This window comes from Opisthocomus hoazin, chromosome 15, assembly GCF_030867145.1.
Source record: "Opisthocomus hoazin isolate bOpiHoa1 chromosome 15, bOpiHoa1.hap1, whole genome shotgun sequence".
Classification (NCBI taxonomy): domain Eukaryota; kingdom Metazoa; phylum Chordata; class Aves; order Opisthocomiformes; family Opisthocomidae; genus Opisthocomus; species Opisthocomus hoazin.
The window spans coordinates 7,018,898-7,035,616 of NC_134428.1; the positions used below are offsets into that span (position 1 = coordinate 7,018,898).

At 46.4% G+C, this 16,719-nt stretch overlaps 2 protein-coding genes across 5 annotated transcripts in view; one reads left to right on the forward strand and one right to left on the reverse strand.

Moving 5' to 3' along the window:
- PDXDC1 (pyridoxal dependent decarboxylase domain containing 1) overlaps nucleotides 1-8,858 on the forward strand; it is a 32,386-nt gene extending 23,528 nt beyond the window's left edge. The window contains exons 17-23 of the mRNA XM_075437037.1: nucleotides 580-751; nucleotides 1,388-1,506; nucleotides 2,372-2,493; nucleotides 4,498-4,590; nucleotides 4,685-4,781; nucleotides 6,050-6,154; nucleotides 6,992-8,858. Of these exons, the coding sequence (XP_075293152.1) occupies nucleotides 580-751; nucleotides 1,388-1,506; nucleotides 2,372-2,493; nucleotides 4,498-4,590; nucleotides 4,685-4,781; nucleotides 6,050-6,154; nucleotides 6,992-7,248 (965 nt within the window). The 3' untranslated portion in view covers nucleotides 7,249-8,858. The remainder of the gene's footprint in view (nucleotides 1-579; nucleotides 752-1,387; nucleotides 1,507-2,371; nucleotides 2,494-4,497; nucleotides 4,591-4,684; nucleotides 4,782-6,049; nucleotides 6,155-6,991) is intronic.
- A 268-nt stretch (nucleotides 8,859-9,126) lies between these two features.
- NTAN1 (N-terminal asparagine amidase) lies at nucleotides 9,127-16,268 on the reverse strand. Of its 4 annotated transcripts, XM_075437038.1 has the most exons (10): nucleotides 16,135-16,268; nucleotides 15,005-15,107; nucleotides 14,853-14,918; nucleotides 14,162-14,270; nucleotides 13,074-13,147; nucleotides 11,740-11,793; nucleotides 10,892-10,945; nucleotides 10,241-10,338; nucleotides 9,638-9,751; nucleotides 9,127-9,438 (listed from the first exon to the last, which is right to left on the reverse strand). In XM_075437038.1, the coding sequence occupies exons 1-10, from the start codon at nucleotides 16,213-16,215 to the stop codon at nucleotides 9,259-9,261; spliced, it is 933 nt and encodes a 310-aa protein (XP_075293153.1). In that variant the 5' UTR covers nucleotides 16,216-16,268; the 3' UTR covers nucleotides 9,127-9,258. The 4 variants fall into 4 exon arrangements, with proteins under 4 accessions (XP_075293153.1, XP_075293154.1, XP_075293155.1 ...); XM_075437039.1 differs by lacking the exon at nucleotides 9,638-9,751; XM_075437040.1 differs by lacking the exon at nucleotides 15,005-15,107 and having other exon boundaries at nucleotides 16,135-16,215.
- Between the last annotated feature and the right edge of the window lie 451 nt (nucleotides 16,269-16,719).

Genomic DNA, 16,719 nt, shown 5'->3' on the forward strand with positions numbered 1-16,719 from the left:
AAGTGTCTTAAATTCCATGTTTAAGCCAGCACCTACACATACTTCAGACTCATCAGGTGCACAGAGCAAGTTGCAGGGGCTCAGGGTCACGTGTGGTATCTCCTTTTAGCTTGTGTGGGGTGAATAGCTTAGCCTGTCGAAACATGTGACACTGGCATGAGAGGATCCTAGTGTGCACCGAAAAGTAGATTTTGGAATAAAGGTACTTGGTGGTGCTGTGATGATTTTTTTTTTTTTTTTGGTAAACCAGCCTGGAAGCTAATTCGTTATCTGTTTGACTATGGGAAGAGGAATTTCTCTGATGTAATGAAAAAGGGTATTGTCCTTATTAGTTTGTAACGTCTGACAATCCTTTTTATTAGCTTATTTTTTTATGAAATCTTTGGCTCTCTCCATTTTTATGTATCAGTGGCTAGATAGCACGAGAAAAACACTGTTACATAAATCAAGATATTTCAACAGTATCTGTAAATTATATTTATGGTTGGCTTAGAGTGGCTTCTTTAGAGATTACTTAATTCGGGCATCTATGTGTGTGTCCGTTGACTTTTATCACACACTAACACATCAGATCTTTAGTTTTAGGAACTGAAATACAAGATGTTGATCAGTTAGTAGACTGCTTAAAAATGAAGATACCAATATTGACAAGTACACTACAACTGAAAGAGGAATTTGAGCAAGAAGTGAGAAGAACAGTAGGCCTGTTGTATATTGAAGATCTCAGCTGGCCAGGGTTAGGAGTTGTAAGGTAAATTTTTCAGTATTTTCTTCATTATATATTTGGATAGACTGTCCATTAACAGAAAGGAGTATGTGAACTCTTCAGTGGTGATTTGTATGTGTTGTTTGCTGATTCGTATCTGGCTTTGCACACAGTTGAAACTTTTGAGTACTTTTTAAAAAATTACCTTTTAAATGTTGCTTACTTTGAGGTTTGTTTTTTTTAAAAAAAAGCTGAAGAGCTGTTTTAGCAAAGTTAGGGCAACAGTTCTAATATTGGAGGCAGTGTGTGGATCTGTCAGTGCATCTTGCTGTATAACTGAGATTTTTATCTATAATGGGAATCACTAATACGCTGAGTCAAGACCCTTGAAGTGTCTGTTCTGATACTGAGTGCTGGGGCAAGGATTCTGTATAGTCAAAACAGTTGAATTATAATCAGTATATTACCTAGAAATCTGTTGTGTTCAGTGAAGCTTGCAGCGGCAACCTCCCTTCACCCCAAAATCTGGGATGACAAATGCCAGTAAACTTGTTGATCTAAGCTGTAATGTTTTGAGGTTTTTGGTTTGTAAAATGCAGGATTTATAGAAACATGCTAAATGTCTATATATTTTTGTACGTACTGTGAAGTGACATTACTGTCTTCTGGCTTGGTTTGAAGATACAACTATCACAGTGATGGGAAGAACAATGACAAACAACAAAAAGAACTAGAAAAAATCAATTCAGAACTTCTGAAAAAATTAAATGAACTGGAGTCGGATCTCACTTTTTCTTTGGGTAACTGTGATATTTCAAAAATTTCTTTTCAAGCTAATAGTCGTTTTACCGGCTGTGTTACAATGGTTTGATAGGTCATTTGTACATAGGCTCATTATAATGCAAAATTACACTGCTGCCTGTGTGGTTATTGGAGAAACAACATCTGTAAGTTTGTTTCTTCCTCACGCTTGTTTCAGTTGGTAAGTGTTCAGCAGGGTGAGTGAGGTGCGCTGCTCTCAGAAATACTGGTGAACACTGACTTAGGAGCAGCTAGACCAAAAGGGTTTCCGTGTCAGAAGGGAGCAGAGCTGCAGTGTTCCTCTTCGTAGGCCAAGCCTTCTCACTTCGTGCTGTAACTAGTGACAAGTGCATCTTATTCAAAACCTGCTGACCAGTTCGCTGCTTTCTGTGGGTAGGTTAAAAGCTTCAGATGACTTTCGTGATAATCAGCAGCACTTCCACATTTACATAGTGCCACATTATAGCTGAAATAATATTAATTTCCTTACTCAGAACTCTGATCTTTTTATCGTCAGCTTTCAAAAAATGAAGTGCCCTAGAATTATGGATCCAAGCAATCTGCAAATGGCAGAAAGTAATGAGTTTCAAGCATATTCAACACCGATATTTATTATACAGCTCCTTGGCTGTATAAAATATCCACTGTTTTTCTTGTTTAGCTGTTGTTTTCTCTTTTTGAAAACCTACAAGACTGAGCTTTTTTTAGTCTGCATAATTTACGCCTATGCAGATACTGCCCTTCATTACTGACCAGTGCATGTGTATGTCTTCAGATTTCCAGATTCCCAAGCATGAGTGTTGCACCTGTTGTGAAAATGTGCTTTTGTACATCACAAAGACTTGATTCTCCCTGTGCTCACAGGTCCAGAATTTGGAGGGCAGAAGAACTGTGTTTATATTGGCATGGTTACTGAGGATCTGGACGTGTTGGAGTTAGTCGGAACTATTGCAGCAACAGGAAGAGAAATTGAAGAAAATTCGAGAGTATGTATTAATAAATCACAGAGCATTTCGGCACCTTTTTTTTTCCCTTCCATACTGGCTTCAGGACATGGTTTTGTTCTTTGTGAAAGTAAGTTGTACGTGCTGCAACAAACTGTATTAGTTACTGTGGAGGTAATGATCTGTGTCCGCGTAATGAGAATTTTTGTTACAGGATTATGATATTCCAAGGATGTCCTGATTTATGTTCATGGTCCTGTGTTCAGTAGTTCTAATGAAAAACTTCTGTAATACTGAAATAGGCTCATTTTATCCCTAAAATTTAAGCTGTTCAGAAAAAAAAAAAAAAGACGGTGGGGGCTGGTTGTGAGCTGGTGTTTCTCATCACCGGTAGATGCGGTGGGACTGAGATTGTTTATACCAGCTTTACGATAAGACTGTGCCCTAAAATGTGTGAAAAAACATTTAAATTGGTGGCTTGAAAATGGACATCACAAATTGCTTATTGAAGTGATAAAGCTGATGATGTAACTCCTTTGTGTAAAAGCATTTACCTGATTAGAGTCCTCCAGATGTTCTCTAAAGCAGAATTCCTAAATGACCTGTGTCAGAAATGATTGTCTGTCCTTTCACTCCTCTAGCGTTGCATTTAATTTCCTCACCTAAAAAATAAATAGAACTTCAGAAATTCTTTGCCTATTTCTGCCCATGGGAATATGTTGATTGTGGCAATGAAACTTTTTCTATCAGTGTTTTCTGAAGACTGTCTGCCCACTCCTGACTCCCTGTGCTGCTCTGAGGGTGAGACAAAAGATGGTTTGCCTGTGGAGTACCTTTAGTTTTTTTAACTGTTGTAGTTGAGAGATTAGGAACCGAATGTTGGAATACGGGCTGCTCTGATCCTGAAGCTTTTAGGGAGGAACAAAGAGCATTGGAGGTCTCAGGTGCAGTCCTTGGAACCAGCTCCATCACATCTGTGGTACGGAAAGAATCTTGCACCATTTGATCCAAAACTGAGAAGCAGAACCAATCTATGAGAAGGACACTTGCATCGTTTAGATAGTGATCTTTGATACAAAAGGGAAGCTTTTAGGAAAAAATTACTCCACTATCAGCAAGCCCTTGGGATATATAAGTGAGTACACTAAAAGGCAGAACCTAAATTTAAGACTGGACCAGAAGACACAGTGGTTCTTCCTTGTACTCTAAATGCAGCCCTGTTGCACTCCCTTCTGTGGTCGGTACTTCGGAGTAGTTAGCTTGCTTGTGGTGGTTGGTTCCTGGCTTGCCTCTCCGCCAGGGAAAAGCAGCACCTTCCTCTTTTTCCTTTGTTTTTACTAACTGATAGTAACCCAAATTTGTGGCATTTTGGAGGAAGCGCCTGTCTTCTAGGACTTGTGCAATATTAGCACCCCTGTTAAGTTACGGAAGTTGGCATTTGTCTTGCACATGACAAAATTGTGACTTTTTGATCTCTTGCTTTGTTCTTCTGTTGCCCCTACAGCTCTCCCAGTAAGCTGCTTGTCCTTCGCAATGTAGAACATCGCTGAGGCTGGCATAGCATGCCACAGGGATCACATTTGCAGTCATATATTAAATTTGAAAAACAAAGTAGAACGCGTAGCTAGACTGACACACGCCTGGTTAGACTTACTGTGAGGCTGGTTTGAGTCCTGGGCACTTGTAGAAGCCAAAACGTACTCTGTAAACCTAAAAATTCTTCCCAGTCACATTCAGCATCTGGCAAATACTTAGTGCTAAACAGAGCTTTGAAGAATTTGCACCGCAGGTTCAGCTCTTAAGTGAAAGAAAAGTATGTACCCTTCCTGTTTAAGATGACATTCTGTCCTCTGGATGTATCTTAAAAAGCCTACGGTCAGTCTGTACATTCTTTAATTTACAGTCATAATGAAATAGTGATTGTCAAATACTGTCGTAAAACAGAAAAATATCCGACTACCACGCTTACATCCTAAAAACAACTAAAAAGACAATTTCAAGTCCAAATAATATATATAATATACTATGATTTCTGGTTTTTATTAGCTGTTGGAAAACATGACTGAAGTTGTTAGAAAAGGGATACAGGAAGCACAACTTCATCTTCAGAAAGCAAATGAAGAACGACTTCTGGAAGAGGTAAGGCCATAAGCGTTAGTTATCTAGGTAACTTGAAATAACTTGTCACAACCTGGGTAGCTCGCTCACCAGCACGTGTTTGTGTACTTTGCAGGGACTGCTACGACAAATACCTGTAGTAGGCTCTGTGCTGAACTGGTTTTCTCCATTCCAAGCCTCACCAAAGGGAAGAACATTTAATTTAACAGCAGGTAGGAGTCGGTGCATCTGCACCCACGTTACGCTGTCGTTAGAATTATTTCCAATTTTATACTAGAATTGCAACACACTTTCTTGTGCTGATTTGATCGTGAGTGACGTCGTCCACCCTCAGGATGCAAAAGAACGTGCTTTTCACTGTTTCTGTAACACCCAGTAAGACAAATTTCTAACCTCACTTGTACAGTTTACATTTTGTTCTTGCACGTTGAGTCACATTGAAAAAGCTGTGCTAGACATTGGCATTTGTTAACAGCAGAATCATTTCTGTGACTTTTGGCTACATACGCTGCACAAGTTCGGTGTTTATGCTGAGTTTATAAAAATGTAATTCAGCAGGGTAGCTCAGAACATTGCTTCCTCATGCATCTGCATGTGTATCCCCTTGAGCGTGCTTGCAAAATGGCACTCGGATGTTCTGCCGTGCTACTGGAACTTGAAGTCTCTGTCTGAAATCCTGGTCTGAGGTATCTCCCAGCTGTTGCCACATTGATAAAGCTCTAGTTTGCACGCTAAATAGCGCAGTGGCTGACAAGGACAGGCTAAAACTAGCTGCGGACTAGCGTGAGCACGGCTTTCAGGGAGACAGTAATGAATGGAGTATTACAGCATAAAAGACTGTTATTTTACTCATGTAATTCCTGTCTGGCAATCTGAGAAGGACTGTCTATAGTTTTTAGATCATTAAGACTGATGTACTAATACTTAATGGAATTATAATTTTTCAGTGTAGAAACTGTGGCAGTGTCTTGAGACTATTCCTGAACTTGGCAAAGCGTCGGACCTGGAACAGCAGCCCAGCTGCGTGTGGGTCTCTGTAAACAGCGAGGAAGGCTCTCTGCTGCTGCACTCTGGGATCTTTCTTTCTGATTCCCGAAGGCTCTTACGGCAGAGAACAGCCAGGTTTCCTTGGGAATACTGACCCGTGCATAGCTAGCTTTGCCTTCTGAGGGCACTGCTCGGTAGCCTACAGCTGGGAGCACGTCGTGGGCCCAGTGCAGAAGGGGGAAAGGACTACAGGGTGTAGCAGCTTTGTGAAGTGAGTGTGAGGGGAAACGTTATTCTTGGAGTCTCGGCACTCGTGTCCCCAGGTACTCGGAAACCGGCTACCACCAAGTGGCAGTTTCAAGTCGGCCTAGCACATGGAGTTTCAGAACTGTGCAGTAAAATAAGAGTGCTATGTACCTTACACAGATGAACAGAAAACTTGCCTAGTTTGCGCTGTAGTCAACGTAATACTTTTTTCTTAATCAACCTGCAGGCTCTCTAGAATCCACAGAATCTACATACGTGTTGAAAGCCCAAGGAACAGGCACTACTCCACCACCAACTCCTACTTCCAGCCTTGCAAAGCAAAGACTTCCTGGTAAGTTTCTGCATCTTAGTTCTATTTCTGAAGCTTGCTAAAACATCCTGCTGTCCGAGTCATGTGACTCGGGAGGACTGGTGTGATCTTCCATCTTCCATAGTATCTGGAACTAGAGCTCGCCTTCTCATGCCTTAAAGTCCGCTTTAAAAACCTTAAACATGGCATGGAACACCCAGCCCCACGTGTTTTCTCCCCAAGAATTCTTCCTGGGATTACAGGAAGTTGGTATCCCGTTGACTGACAAGTGCCTGTGAAGTCTGGAATCTTCTTCTGGAGTATTGAGAGGTTACTGAGTTTAAAAAATTAGCAGGTAAACAAGCCAAAAGTTTATTTGAAATAAAAGCGTAAATGATATATAATTATGTATTGGAGCAACTGCGTTTCTGTCGCTACCTGATACTTTGTGTACAAAGTCCCTCTAAGGTGAAGAGCTATTAAATCTATGGCACTTCCTGTGTAGTTGTATTAGTAATTAATGTTGATTAGACTGGCGGGAGAAACATAGTTTTAACTCACCTTTTGAGTTGGTTGGCTTCCAGCCTGCGATTTTCAGTGCAAGTTTTTACGCTAGAACGTGTGTGTAGGCACCTTTTTTCCAGCTGAATTTTGGGAGTCTCTGGTTACACAGGATAAAATAACAGGAGCTGCTGCCTTGCGTACGTGTCTGTAACTGCAAGGAGGCATGCCTGTGCTTAGGGTGCAGGTTAGCACCCAAACAAAACCTGTTTCTTTGCAGTTGTAAAATTCAGGCACTTTCTTTGAAACTTAGCTTGCGCATGCTACTCTTTGTGTTTGCTGCCTTCATTGGTACCATGTTCTTCAAACACTTGACAGGTCAGAAAATCTTTAAAAGGTCTGTAAGAAGTTCTGATGCATTCAGTGAGACCAGTTCAGTCAGCCACTGCGATGAGCTGGAGAAGATGGATCAGAGACCCCCGGCTCTGTCCCCTGGCCAAGAGCAAGGACCTTTGGCCACAGAAAAACCGGAGGAGCAGCAGGAGGTGGGGCAGGCGACAGACACGGAGGACATTCAGAGCGACAAACTGCCAAATGACTGCACGAAGGCAGAGGAACAAGAAAGTCAAAGATAAAATCCAGGCTGTGGATTTGAGACTGTGCAGAGGAAGCCCATGCCCTGCAAGGCAGGGTACTGATGATGCATTTGAAGTGTGAACAGTGCCACACACTAGTACAGTAATAACTACTGTAACTTATCAACTGGGATTTTGCACAGATTCCCCCCATGGGACAGATTTGTCTTACCGTACACTTGTTACAGTTGCTTTAACCCTCTACAGGTACTAGTGAAATTTATCAACTGCTCATAAACGTTTGTAAAAACAGCTGGCCCTGTAGGAATCGAAGCATGATGATAGTTGCTAACCAACCAATCAGCCATACACCAGATTAAAGATACAGCTGCACCCAGTAATTGTAAAATGATCTAATTTTATGTTAATACACTTTGAAAAATCAACTGCCAATTGTTCACTTTCTAAATGTTTAAAATCCAGTTTAGCCTCTCCTGCAGAACACAGTAGCTCTGTGTTGCTTCTTTTTTCCACCCCCGAAGCACCCTGCCGAACAGCCGTGGCGCAGCGAGCGCTGGGCGTGGTGGGTGCCTGGGTGTGCAGCAGTCACTGACCGGCGGCACCTGGCCGTTGGCCAGCTGCTCCTGCTGTGCCGTGACCCGGTCAGCGAGGCCCCGGGTACAGTGGGGACTGAGTTAAGGAGTTCTGAGCCGTTCAGAAAGAAACAGTGCCTCTGCATGCCTCCACGGCTTCCTGCTTGTGCCACTGGAAAGAGTCACCAACACACCGTTCGTTTCCTTTGCACGCCATTTACAAACCAAATACTATCGAACACATTAGTGTAACTGGCATCCTGTTGTGTATTTTTAAAGATAGTTGTAGTAAAGCTTGAAAAACCAATACATTTGTGATGGTTTCAACACTTATTTTTTGAATAACAGTAACTTACCTTGGGCAGGAATTGTACAATTCAGAGACGTTACACAGGTTATTTACACTACAGCACAACTTCACAGTGTCTGGCACTACCTAATGCGCAAGCAAAGCTTGGGATAAAGCAAAAAGCTAAGGTATAGAAGTCTTCCCGCACCCTCCCCCTCCCCCCCCCAAATTGTCTTAATCACTTTGCTGCAAATTTTCAGAGCCTCTTGTGGGAAGGAGCTCTTTGGAAGGGCTTGCTTTCCCACGGTGTCTGATTTGGGGAAAAGCACCCCATCCCTACAGGACTGGAGACAAGTACTGCAGTTTGCTGCATTGGGGTTTTGTCTGGGGTTTTTTTTTCCCTCCCCCAAAGCCAAAATGGCTGTGGTGGTAGCAGGACTGACTTTGATAATCAGACAGATTTGGGGTTTTTGAATTGTACAGTCACCTGATTTGACTTTCGGCTTCTAGATCCTTGGGGTTGGGGATGCTGTGAACAAGGGTAATCTGCGTAAATCAGAGTGCAATTTTTCTGAAGTGCAAAAACAGTTAAGTTGACCAGTCTTCCTTCTTGGTTTCTTTGGTGCAATGAAGTATGTTAATAAGAGTAATTTGTTGGGATAAAGTTATCACCACAAGATTAATTTTTAATGTTTTTATATTTGGAAGTGTAAAACCAGTAGTTTTGTTGGAATGAGCTTCGTTCTTTAGATACTATCTGAATGTTTCAATAAAGAGTCTTCAAATTATTACTCTTGAATTAAGTTATTGTTGAAGGATACGTCCCTATGTTTCAGTGAGCTTTATGTGTAGGCAGCTGCCACTGTGCGTGGAATACCATTTTCTGAAGTACGCACCAGTGCAATGACTTCCCTTCTCAGTCTCTCAGCGCTGCTACCTCTCTTTGTCTGTGCCCATCGAGTTACTGCACTGGAGCAAGAGAACCTCAACAGAGCCAAATTCCCACTTCAGTGCAGCGGTGAGTCCTACGTAAGTAATGCAGAAAAAGCCGGTTACTTCTGTCAAAATACTTTATTACTCGTGTGCTTTCCAAAATAGTATTTGTGACCAGCAGTATGCTTTTTGCAACAAAGTGCCCTTCTTGCAGGCCTCTACTCGCCTACAGCTGTTGTGGTGTTTGGTTCCAGGTTAGCTCTTGTCAGAACAAACCTGTTCCCACAACCCTTCTTCATTTTTTTTGTAGATGCGAGGTTTCCTGTCAGGAAACAGTGAGCGAGATGGGAACGGATGTTCTTTTAAAAACGTTAATGTAGATCTAATGTGGGAGACAAAGTGGGGAGGCTCAGCCAGGGGTGATGTGGAAAGGTTCTGAAAAACAAGACAGTAGCAAGAGCTGCTTGACATTCAGAATACAAAGTTCTCCATTATTCTGCCTTTTAATGAGATTATCTCCCACCCTCCCCAGCAGTGTGCTGGGAAAAGTTTTGACAGACCCTGTCCCTCTGTCTCTACTCAGCTAGAAGGAGGAGGAAGAAGAAAAAAGAAAAAAAAAGTCACGTTCAGGTACCTGTAAAATCTGTTTATCATCTTGTTCCAACCAGAAATCCACATGTGGGAAAGGCCTCCAGAAATAAGGCCCAATATGTAGTTGCTCCATCTTTGCATCGTAAATGTTAGTCAGCTGTAACAACACAGGGAGCCTTCAACGCGAGACAGTGCTTACACTGAGGAAGAGGCAGCAAATTCACTTCATGGGGAAGGCCTCAGGCCGCAGCTCCTGTCTGGGACAGGCTGCGTGCCAGCTCAGCCCCGCTTTGTTCCTACTGCACACAGGTTAACCAGTCACCCTCCCAACGAGCTGCTAAACTGCGACAACAGGCCCGGAGCTGAAGGACCCTGCTGGGCTCTCTCTATGTACGTCGCCCTGCGGAGAGCTGCCGAGCTCATCTCCACAGCGTGTCACACGGCTGTACTTTGCAACGCCGCTGACCCTGGCAGGCAAGGTGCCATCGCCGTGAGCCTTTGCTGTTGCTCTCCCAGCTCTCTCATTTGTTTTGTTACTGACAGAACACTACCAAAGTATTTTTTCCTCAAACGTTTGACAATTCATTGCCCCAGCTGGTCTCCCCCTCCAGCAGAAATACCCTTTGTCCCCGTTATTTTTACTCACTGTCGCTCCTGTTAAAACATGAGCTGAACGCAGAGCCTCATCTGGCCCTTTTTCTGGGAACGTTGCAGGGAAAATCTCTGCTGTTTTAACATTCACAGCTGGTAGGAAACAGAATTTAAATACAGAAACAATTAATTCTTACAAAACACTTGTTTAAAGTGACCGTGTCCCCAACACAACAATGTCGCAGGAACCCGAGGACCCATCAAATACTACTCTTGTACTTCTCAGTACCGCAGACGACTCAGCCTACGACAGCACGTTTTTCTTATTTTGCTCTCTCAGCATTTCAGTATTCCAGAAGAACATTTTCAGAGACACTTAAACTAACTAGAAAAAACACAGAATGAACAACAAAAAGAAGGTTGAACTCTAACCCCAAAGGTCAGTACAGTAGCTTGATGTTGGCCAAAATCTTCAGTACAGTTAAATGAAAAAAAAATCTGCTTGCGTTTGTACACAGCCACGTCCATGTGTGCATCTACCAAAGTGTGGTACCAGAAGAAAACTTCTGTTTCTACCTACGCCTCCGACAGCAGCACTTCACTTTTAGGACAAGCTTTACCTAGTCATTAAAAGCAGCCCATTTACTACTGGAATCTGAAAAGCAATGCAGTTACAAAGAAATAAGTGAATTCCAATTTAACTCACCTATTCCATAAATGATTGGAAAGTGAATATCCTTTTCTTCTCTGTCATTTAGTTCTGTAATGGGAAAAAAAATAAAAGGTCAAACTCATAGGGCTTTGGATTGTCTTCTGAGCAGCATTCATTTTGTTGTATGTTAATCGGAGAACAGCAGCTCTGATGCAGTATAAAGACAGAAGAAAAACCCCAAGGAAGCCTAAAAGAATACGGAAAACAAGGTACAGGCCAGTAAGAACAGGCTGGGGGCCTAGAGCAGAACTCTCTCTCCTACCAGCACGGCCAGTGCCAGCCAGCTGCCACTCCGCTTTCTGCCCGGGCAAAGTACAGGGAAAAGCCACAATGCAAAACTACCATGACGCCATGTTTCAAAGACGTAAGTCGCCAACAGCACTGAAATGCAAAGATGGTGGAAATATGACCTGAGCGTGACACGGAGAAAAGGAGATGGCATCGCACGCTGTGAGCTAACTGAGCGGGTTCTGCGTGCAGTCACACCTGCAGGGAAGCAGGGCTCACAAGGGTGCCTAAGGGCCTCTCTCCATTGCCTCGCCAAGTACCCACAGACACACGGTCTCCTTCCACGGGACAGAGATGGTGAAATAACCTGTAATGATCACAGGCGCCTCTACCACCGGCTGCGTTTCAGCAGCACTCGGTGAGGACAGAATGCTCACCGCGTTGTCTGTTGGACATCACCACACACGCTACCAGCAACCAAACTGAAAATTACAAATTGTGATGGAGGACGCGCGCTGTTCTTTCTTACAGGACAGATAAATAAGCTGTGTGACCCCTGCGCTTGGATTTCAGTGGCTAAAGACACGTCAAAAGCCAAGGGAACGTTTTCTTACCTGTTACGCAGAAAGTCACTAAATGAACATCATCTGGTTGGAGATCGAACGCTCCTACAGCAACAACGACAGCAGCAATGTGTAAGAGCGACTGGTGGCAAAGCAGGTGCCGCACACGGGCGAGGGGGCATTATCAGTGCTGGCACTGCAGCACAGCTTGGCAGATACCGAACGCACTGTTCCTACATAAGGCAACAGAGCAAAGAGCGTTTTGCGGATTTGCTTCTTGCTAGCTTTTAGAAAATTAAAGCCACAGCTACTAAAGCGAACAGTGGCTTACAGAGAGTAGCCATGTGTAATAGCAAGAAAAGGCCAAAAAAGCACTGCACCACTTGCTGCTTTCACTGACGCTGGTGTAGCTCTGGCAGCACATCAGCTCTGCTTTAGATTGCTACACATCTAACAGCTTGTATTTAAATGTATTTTCCTAAGATGCTACATACATAGTGAGCAAACCCCATCTTTCATTAGCTGTATTTTAATTATGCTTTTCACCATCCCACACACCAGAAAGAAAACCCTTCTCTTTTTTTGAAGTTCTAATAGCAATACAGTGTTATTGCTTCAAAGTGGAACTCGATGCATGCACATCAGAAGGCTGGAAAAAATAAATTAACCAAAATACTTCACTGTGTCCCAAACTCTATGACACCTAACACAGCTCACAGGAACCACCAGGTGCGATGGCCATGAAGGTGCACCCCAGGACCTCTGCCTGCTCTGTTTCGCATTTTGTTCTCCCCCCCTAGGCCCCCTCCCTCCAGTCCTGGTGCCTGGTCCCTGCCCCTCCCCGTTCCGGCAGGGCTGGGGCCGAGGCTTCGTGGGTAACCACGTACTTCACGTTTCCAGTTTGTTTGTAAGGCACCGCAATGACTTCTCTGGATTACAGACTTTGTAAACAGACACAACACCGTTTGCCAGACAATAATTAAATTTCACCTCATCGTATGAACGTATGAAATGAACAGTAACTAATGAAGTCACCCACATGCATAGATTTAAGACAGCGACCGCACTTGACCAAGATCACGTAGTGTATCGGCAGCATAGTCAGGAATCAAGGCCGGCTGAACTGCACTCTGATTCCACGTGCCAGAACGTCACCCAGGAAGAATGACCAGTTTAGACCCTCCACCCCGCACAGCGGCCACATGCGAGCCTCAGCAGCCCAACCCCCCTCCGCACCAAGCTCTCAGGCAGTGAAGACACCCTTCAAAACGAATCCAGATTTCCATCTGTGAAATGACAGGGGGCTCAGATTACAAACAAACTTTACCCAAATCCAGTCAGAACTATTTTTTTTGGACATGAGAGTGGAAAAAACGTGAACTTACTAAGAAGCTGATTAGTAAGTTTTTGTGATAACTGCCTATCATCATTGAAACCTCCAACTAGGTGCACTTCCAGCCTAACAGAGATGGAATAACAGGAAACAGCAGTTAAACAGACATCCCAAAGTGAATTGCTTTACAAAATAACCCCCAACCCAGACTGCGAAGCAATCGTTAGAGAAGCCTCACTTGTTACAGTTGCATGCGCCAAGTTGATCTGCAGTACACAGCAAGTTACGAGAATTCCATTCTGAACATTTCAGGAACCATCCAGGAAATACCACCCAGGAAATACCACAAATTAAAAGCTTCAGGAGGCGCTGCACGCATGCAATTCTAGCTAACCCAGTGGTATCTCCGATGGTCACGCACCTCTGGTTTGGACTGAACTTCGTGACCACTTTCAGTTCCCAAGAAACAGTTAATTAAACATGAAGATTCTTCTCCTGTGACCTCACACCTACTCTGGACCATACAGCAAGGTTCTCCTCTGAGCAGTGTCTATGTAAAGACAAGCCCCGACGAATCATGAGCTTTTAGAGACCGTATCTTCTAAGTTCATCAAGCTTTTGTTCTTATCAAACTACAGGGGCAAAAACCTCTACATCCAGGAAGAACCGGGACTGCGAAGTTCTGTTTCAGAGCTCCCACCCCCCCTCATCCTGCCCCCTGCTTTTTCTTTTTTTTTTTTTTAATGTGAGACTTCCCTAGAAAAATCCCAGGTGGATCCTCAGATCCCCAAAGGAATTTACAAGACCAACAGTCTGGAAGGAAGAACAGAACATAAACCCAAAACCAGTTGTTTGGAAAATTTCACACATCTGCACCAAAAGTTAACTGGGAAATTGAAAACACAAACCCTCACAATGGCATTTTTACAGAGACGCTACTCAGAACAGAATCATGCTTTATACTAGTGCTAAAAATACCCTCAACATCAGCAAGGAAATCGTTTTCGCTTTACATGTAGTTCCTGATCAAGAGGTATTTCCTGCACAACGACCTTGTCTGAACCCCATATAATCACATAAAAATTCCCCACCTAACCTTTGTGAAAAGCAGTACACAAGGAACAAAAGAGCAGAGCTGACCTTCCATAGCCTGTGGTGTCAGAGAAAGATTTTACTGAACTCATGATGAGCGACACCTCGGCTTCTGTGTCCGACCCGTCGCAGTGTGTCAAGCAGGTTGCTCCGCTGCCTGAGGAAGACATGATGAGTCAGTTAATGACATTATTGGAGGCTGCTATGCAGCCATAACTGAAATCAGTAACGACTTACACTACTATAGCAGTCTAATAGCTACATCTTCTCACTTCCCCTCAGGACAGCAGCCTCCAGCAGAAGACATGGGCTGACGAATGAGGCAGTAACCTCTTTGTGCACCCCAGTACAAAATCACCAGAACCCACACCAAGGGTCCAGGAGCCCTCTTGGCCAGGCCCAGGCATCACCTCTCATGTCAGAGATCCAACCCAGGCCCACAACCTCCACCTCCGCCACTCCCAAACCCCGCAGGCCCCAACTGCTGAAAATGGCCAAGGTCTGCAGCTGCCACTACCCTCTGGCCACGGGCGCAGACCACGCTTCGGATTTGCTCGCCGAGCGATGGGAACACGGAACCTCCGACACTAAACAAGTCATTCGGTTAAGACATCATGCGGCCTTTTGAGAGTCACGTTTATATAAGTGCGACTGCAGTTTATTTCATTAGTGTAGCATACACCAACACTAATTCATTACTTCAGTTATGGGTTTTGTTCTTAACATCCTTTAAAGATACCTGTGTGTCGGAGCACAACTATGTGGCAGGTAGTTGCATCATCTGACCCAAGAATGGAAACAGAACCTATTTTGAAGCAGAGAAACACTGTAAGAACTGCATCTCACAATCACGGTTTCAGCAGCAGAAAAACCGTCCATGTTCCTGTGTACCATCTTTCGGGGTAGTCACCGCAAATTCTCTCTGCTGGACGTACAGAAGACCTTTGGGTTCCACAATTTGAGCAGGCTGACTTCTTAGAAGTTTTGCCTTCTCCTAAAGACAAACGATAACAGAGACTACAGTGGCTGAATTCTCAGGTGTATCCATTACTTGACAGAAACACCACCTCTGAAAAGCAAAGGGAGCCAGGTCAGAGAGAAACATACGTATTCTGCATTATGGAGTATTCAGAATGTTGACAATTTTCCACTCTCCTGCCACTGATCTCGTTCATTGTTAAATCCCATCATTCCATAAACACGCAGCACCCTCTTCCCTGCTTCACAGACAATAAAATGGAGGTGCAACATACAGCAACCGGACTTGGCAAGGGTTACACTGGACACTGCCAGAGCTGATCCTGGACGCTTCGTCAGGACAGGAAACTTCGGGACTGTCACAGTCTCGGCCTCCCACTGCCGCGGCCCCGCACGCTGACTGAACACTGATCGGACGCCGCTGCTCACCCAGCGGCGCGGAGCTTCCCGGGCCAGGCCGCCGCGGTGCTCCGCCACCGGCCCGCCGGGCGGGCGCGAATCCCCGTCCCGGGGCTCGAAAACCACTTCGGTTTTACCGCGTTTGCGCTGCCCCTCTGCAAAACCTCAGCTCCCACAGAGGCGTCTGCTGGCGGCAACCCCGCCCGGCCCGCTCTGCCCCGCAGCTCCCGCCTCCCGGCCCGCCAGCAGCGCCGCGAGCACCGACACGCCGGAAGCGAAGCCGCTGCGCTCCTCACGGCTGCTGCTCCGACCCCGACCGCCGGCTTCTGCTCCTCCGCCCAGCCGCAGCCGCCAGCCGCCCGGGGCCCCGCGCCCTCCGCCTCAGGGCCGCCGCGCCCCGCCGCCTCAGCGCGGGGAACGCGGCGACAGCAGGCCAGGCCGGGCCGGGCCGGGCCGGGCCGGGCCGGGCTCCCTCCGCCCGGGGCCACCTCAGCCCCGCTCCGCTCCGCCCGCCCTCAGCCCGGAGCCACCTCAGCCCCGCTCCGCCCGCCCTCAGCCCGGGGCTCTTCCCGGCCGCAGCGAGCAGCTTTTCCCCCGCGCCGCGGGAGCTGCCGCTGGGCCCCTTCCCACCGCCGCCGCCTCACCTCCAGGTGCGGGTGGGCGCGGACCACGTCCCCCGCGTGCCGGGCCAGGTCCACCCGCCGGTCGTCGACCAGCAGCGGCATCCCGGGGCCGCGCGGACAGGCCGCGGCGCCGCCACCGCTCCCCAGGGCCAGGGCGGGGCCTCGCCGCGCGGGCCGCCGGGAGGCGGAGGCGGCGGCGGGGCGGCGGCCGGGTCGCGCCCCGAGCGGAGCGGGGCTGGCGCAGCGAGCAGTCCTGCGGCCTCAGCTCCCGGTGCACGGCCGGCGGGAAGGCCGCCGGCGGGGGCAGCAGTCGGAGTGCCCCCGCAGGGAGAGCGGGGTCTGGGCGGCCGGGACCCCTTCGCCGCGGGGCCGCAGCCCCCCGGGAGCCCCCGCCGCAGAACAGAGGCCAGGAACGGCTCAGTCTCCGCCCAAAGCGTGTCCCCGCAGCCGAGGGACGGTGAGGGCACAGCTCCAGCCCAGACCGTCCACCGTCTGCACGCTTTTTCACGTCACCCCCATCCTTCTCTTGTGGCTTTTACCGAGCTGTGGAAGTTCCTGCAGCCGGCACCCGGCAGCACAACCTGGGAAGTTTTCCGCAGCCGGTAG

Excerpts from the sequence above, each read along its gene's own strand:
- NTAN1 (XM_075437038.1), bottom strand. The coding sequence starts at position 16,215 with ATGCCGCTGCTGGTCGACGACCGGCGGGTGGACCTGGCCCGGCACGCG. Across the intron at positions 14,271-14,852 it reads AGTTGTGCTCCGACACACAG|GCAGCGGAGCAACCTGCTTG; the intron begins GTATCTTTAAAG and ends TGTCTTCCTCAG. Across the intron at positions 9,752-10,240 it reads ATGTTTTAACAGGAGCGACA|CTGACTAACATTTACGATGC; the intron begins GTGAGTAAAAAT and ends GTGTTGTTACAG.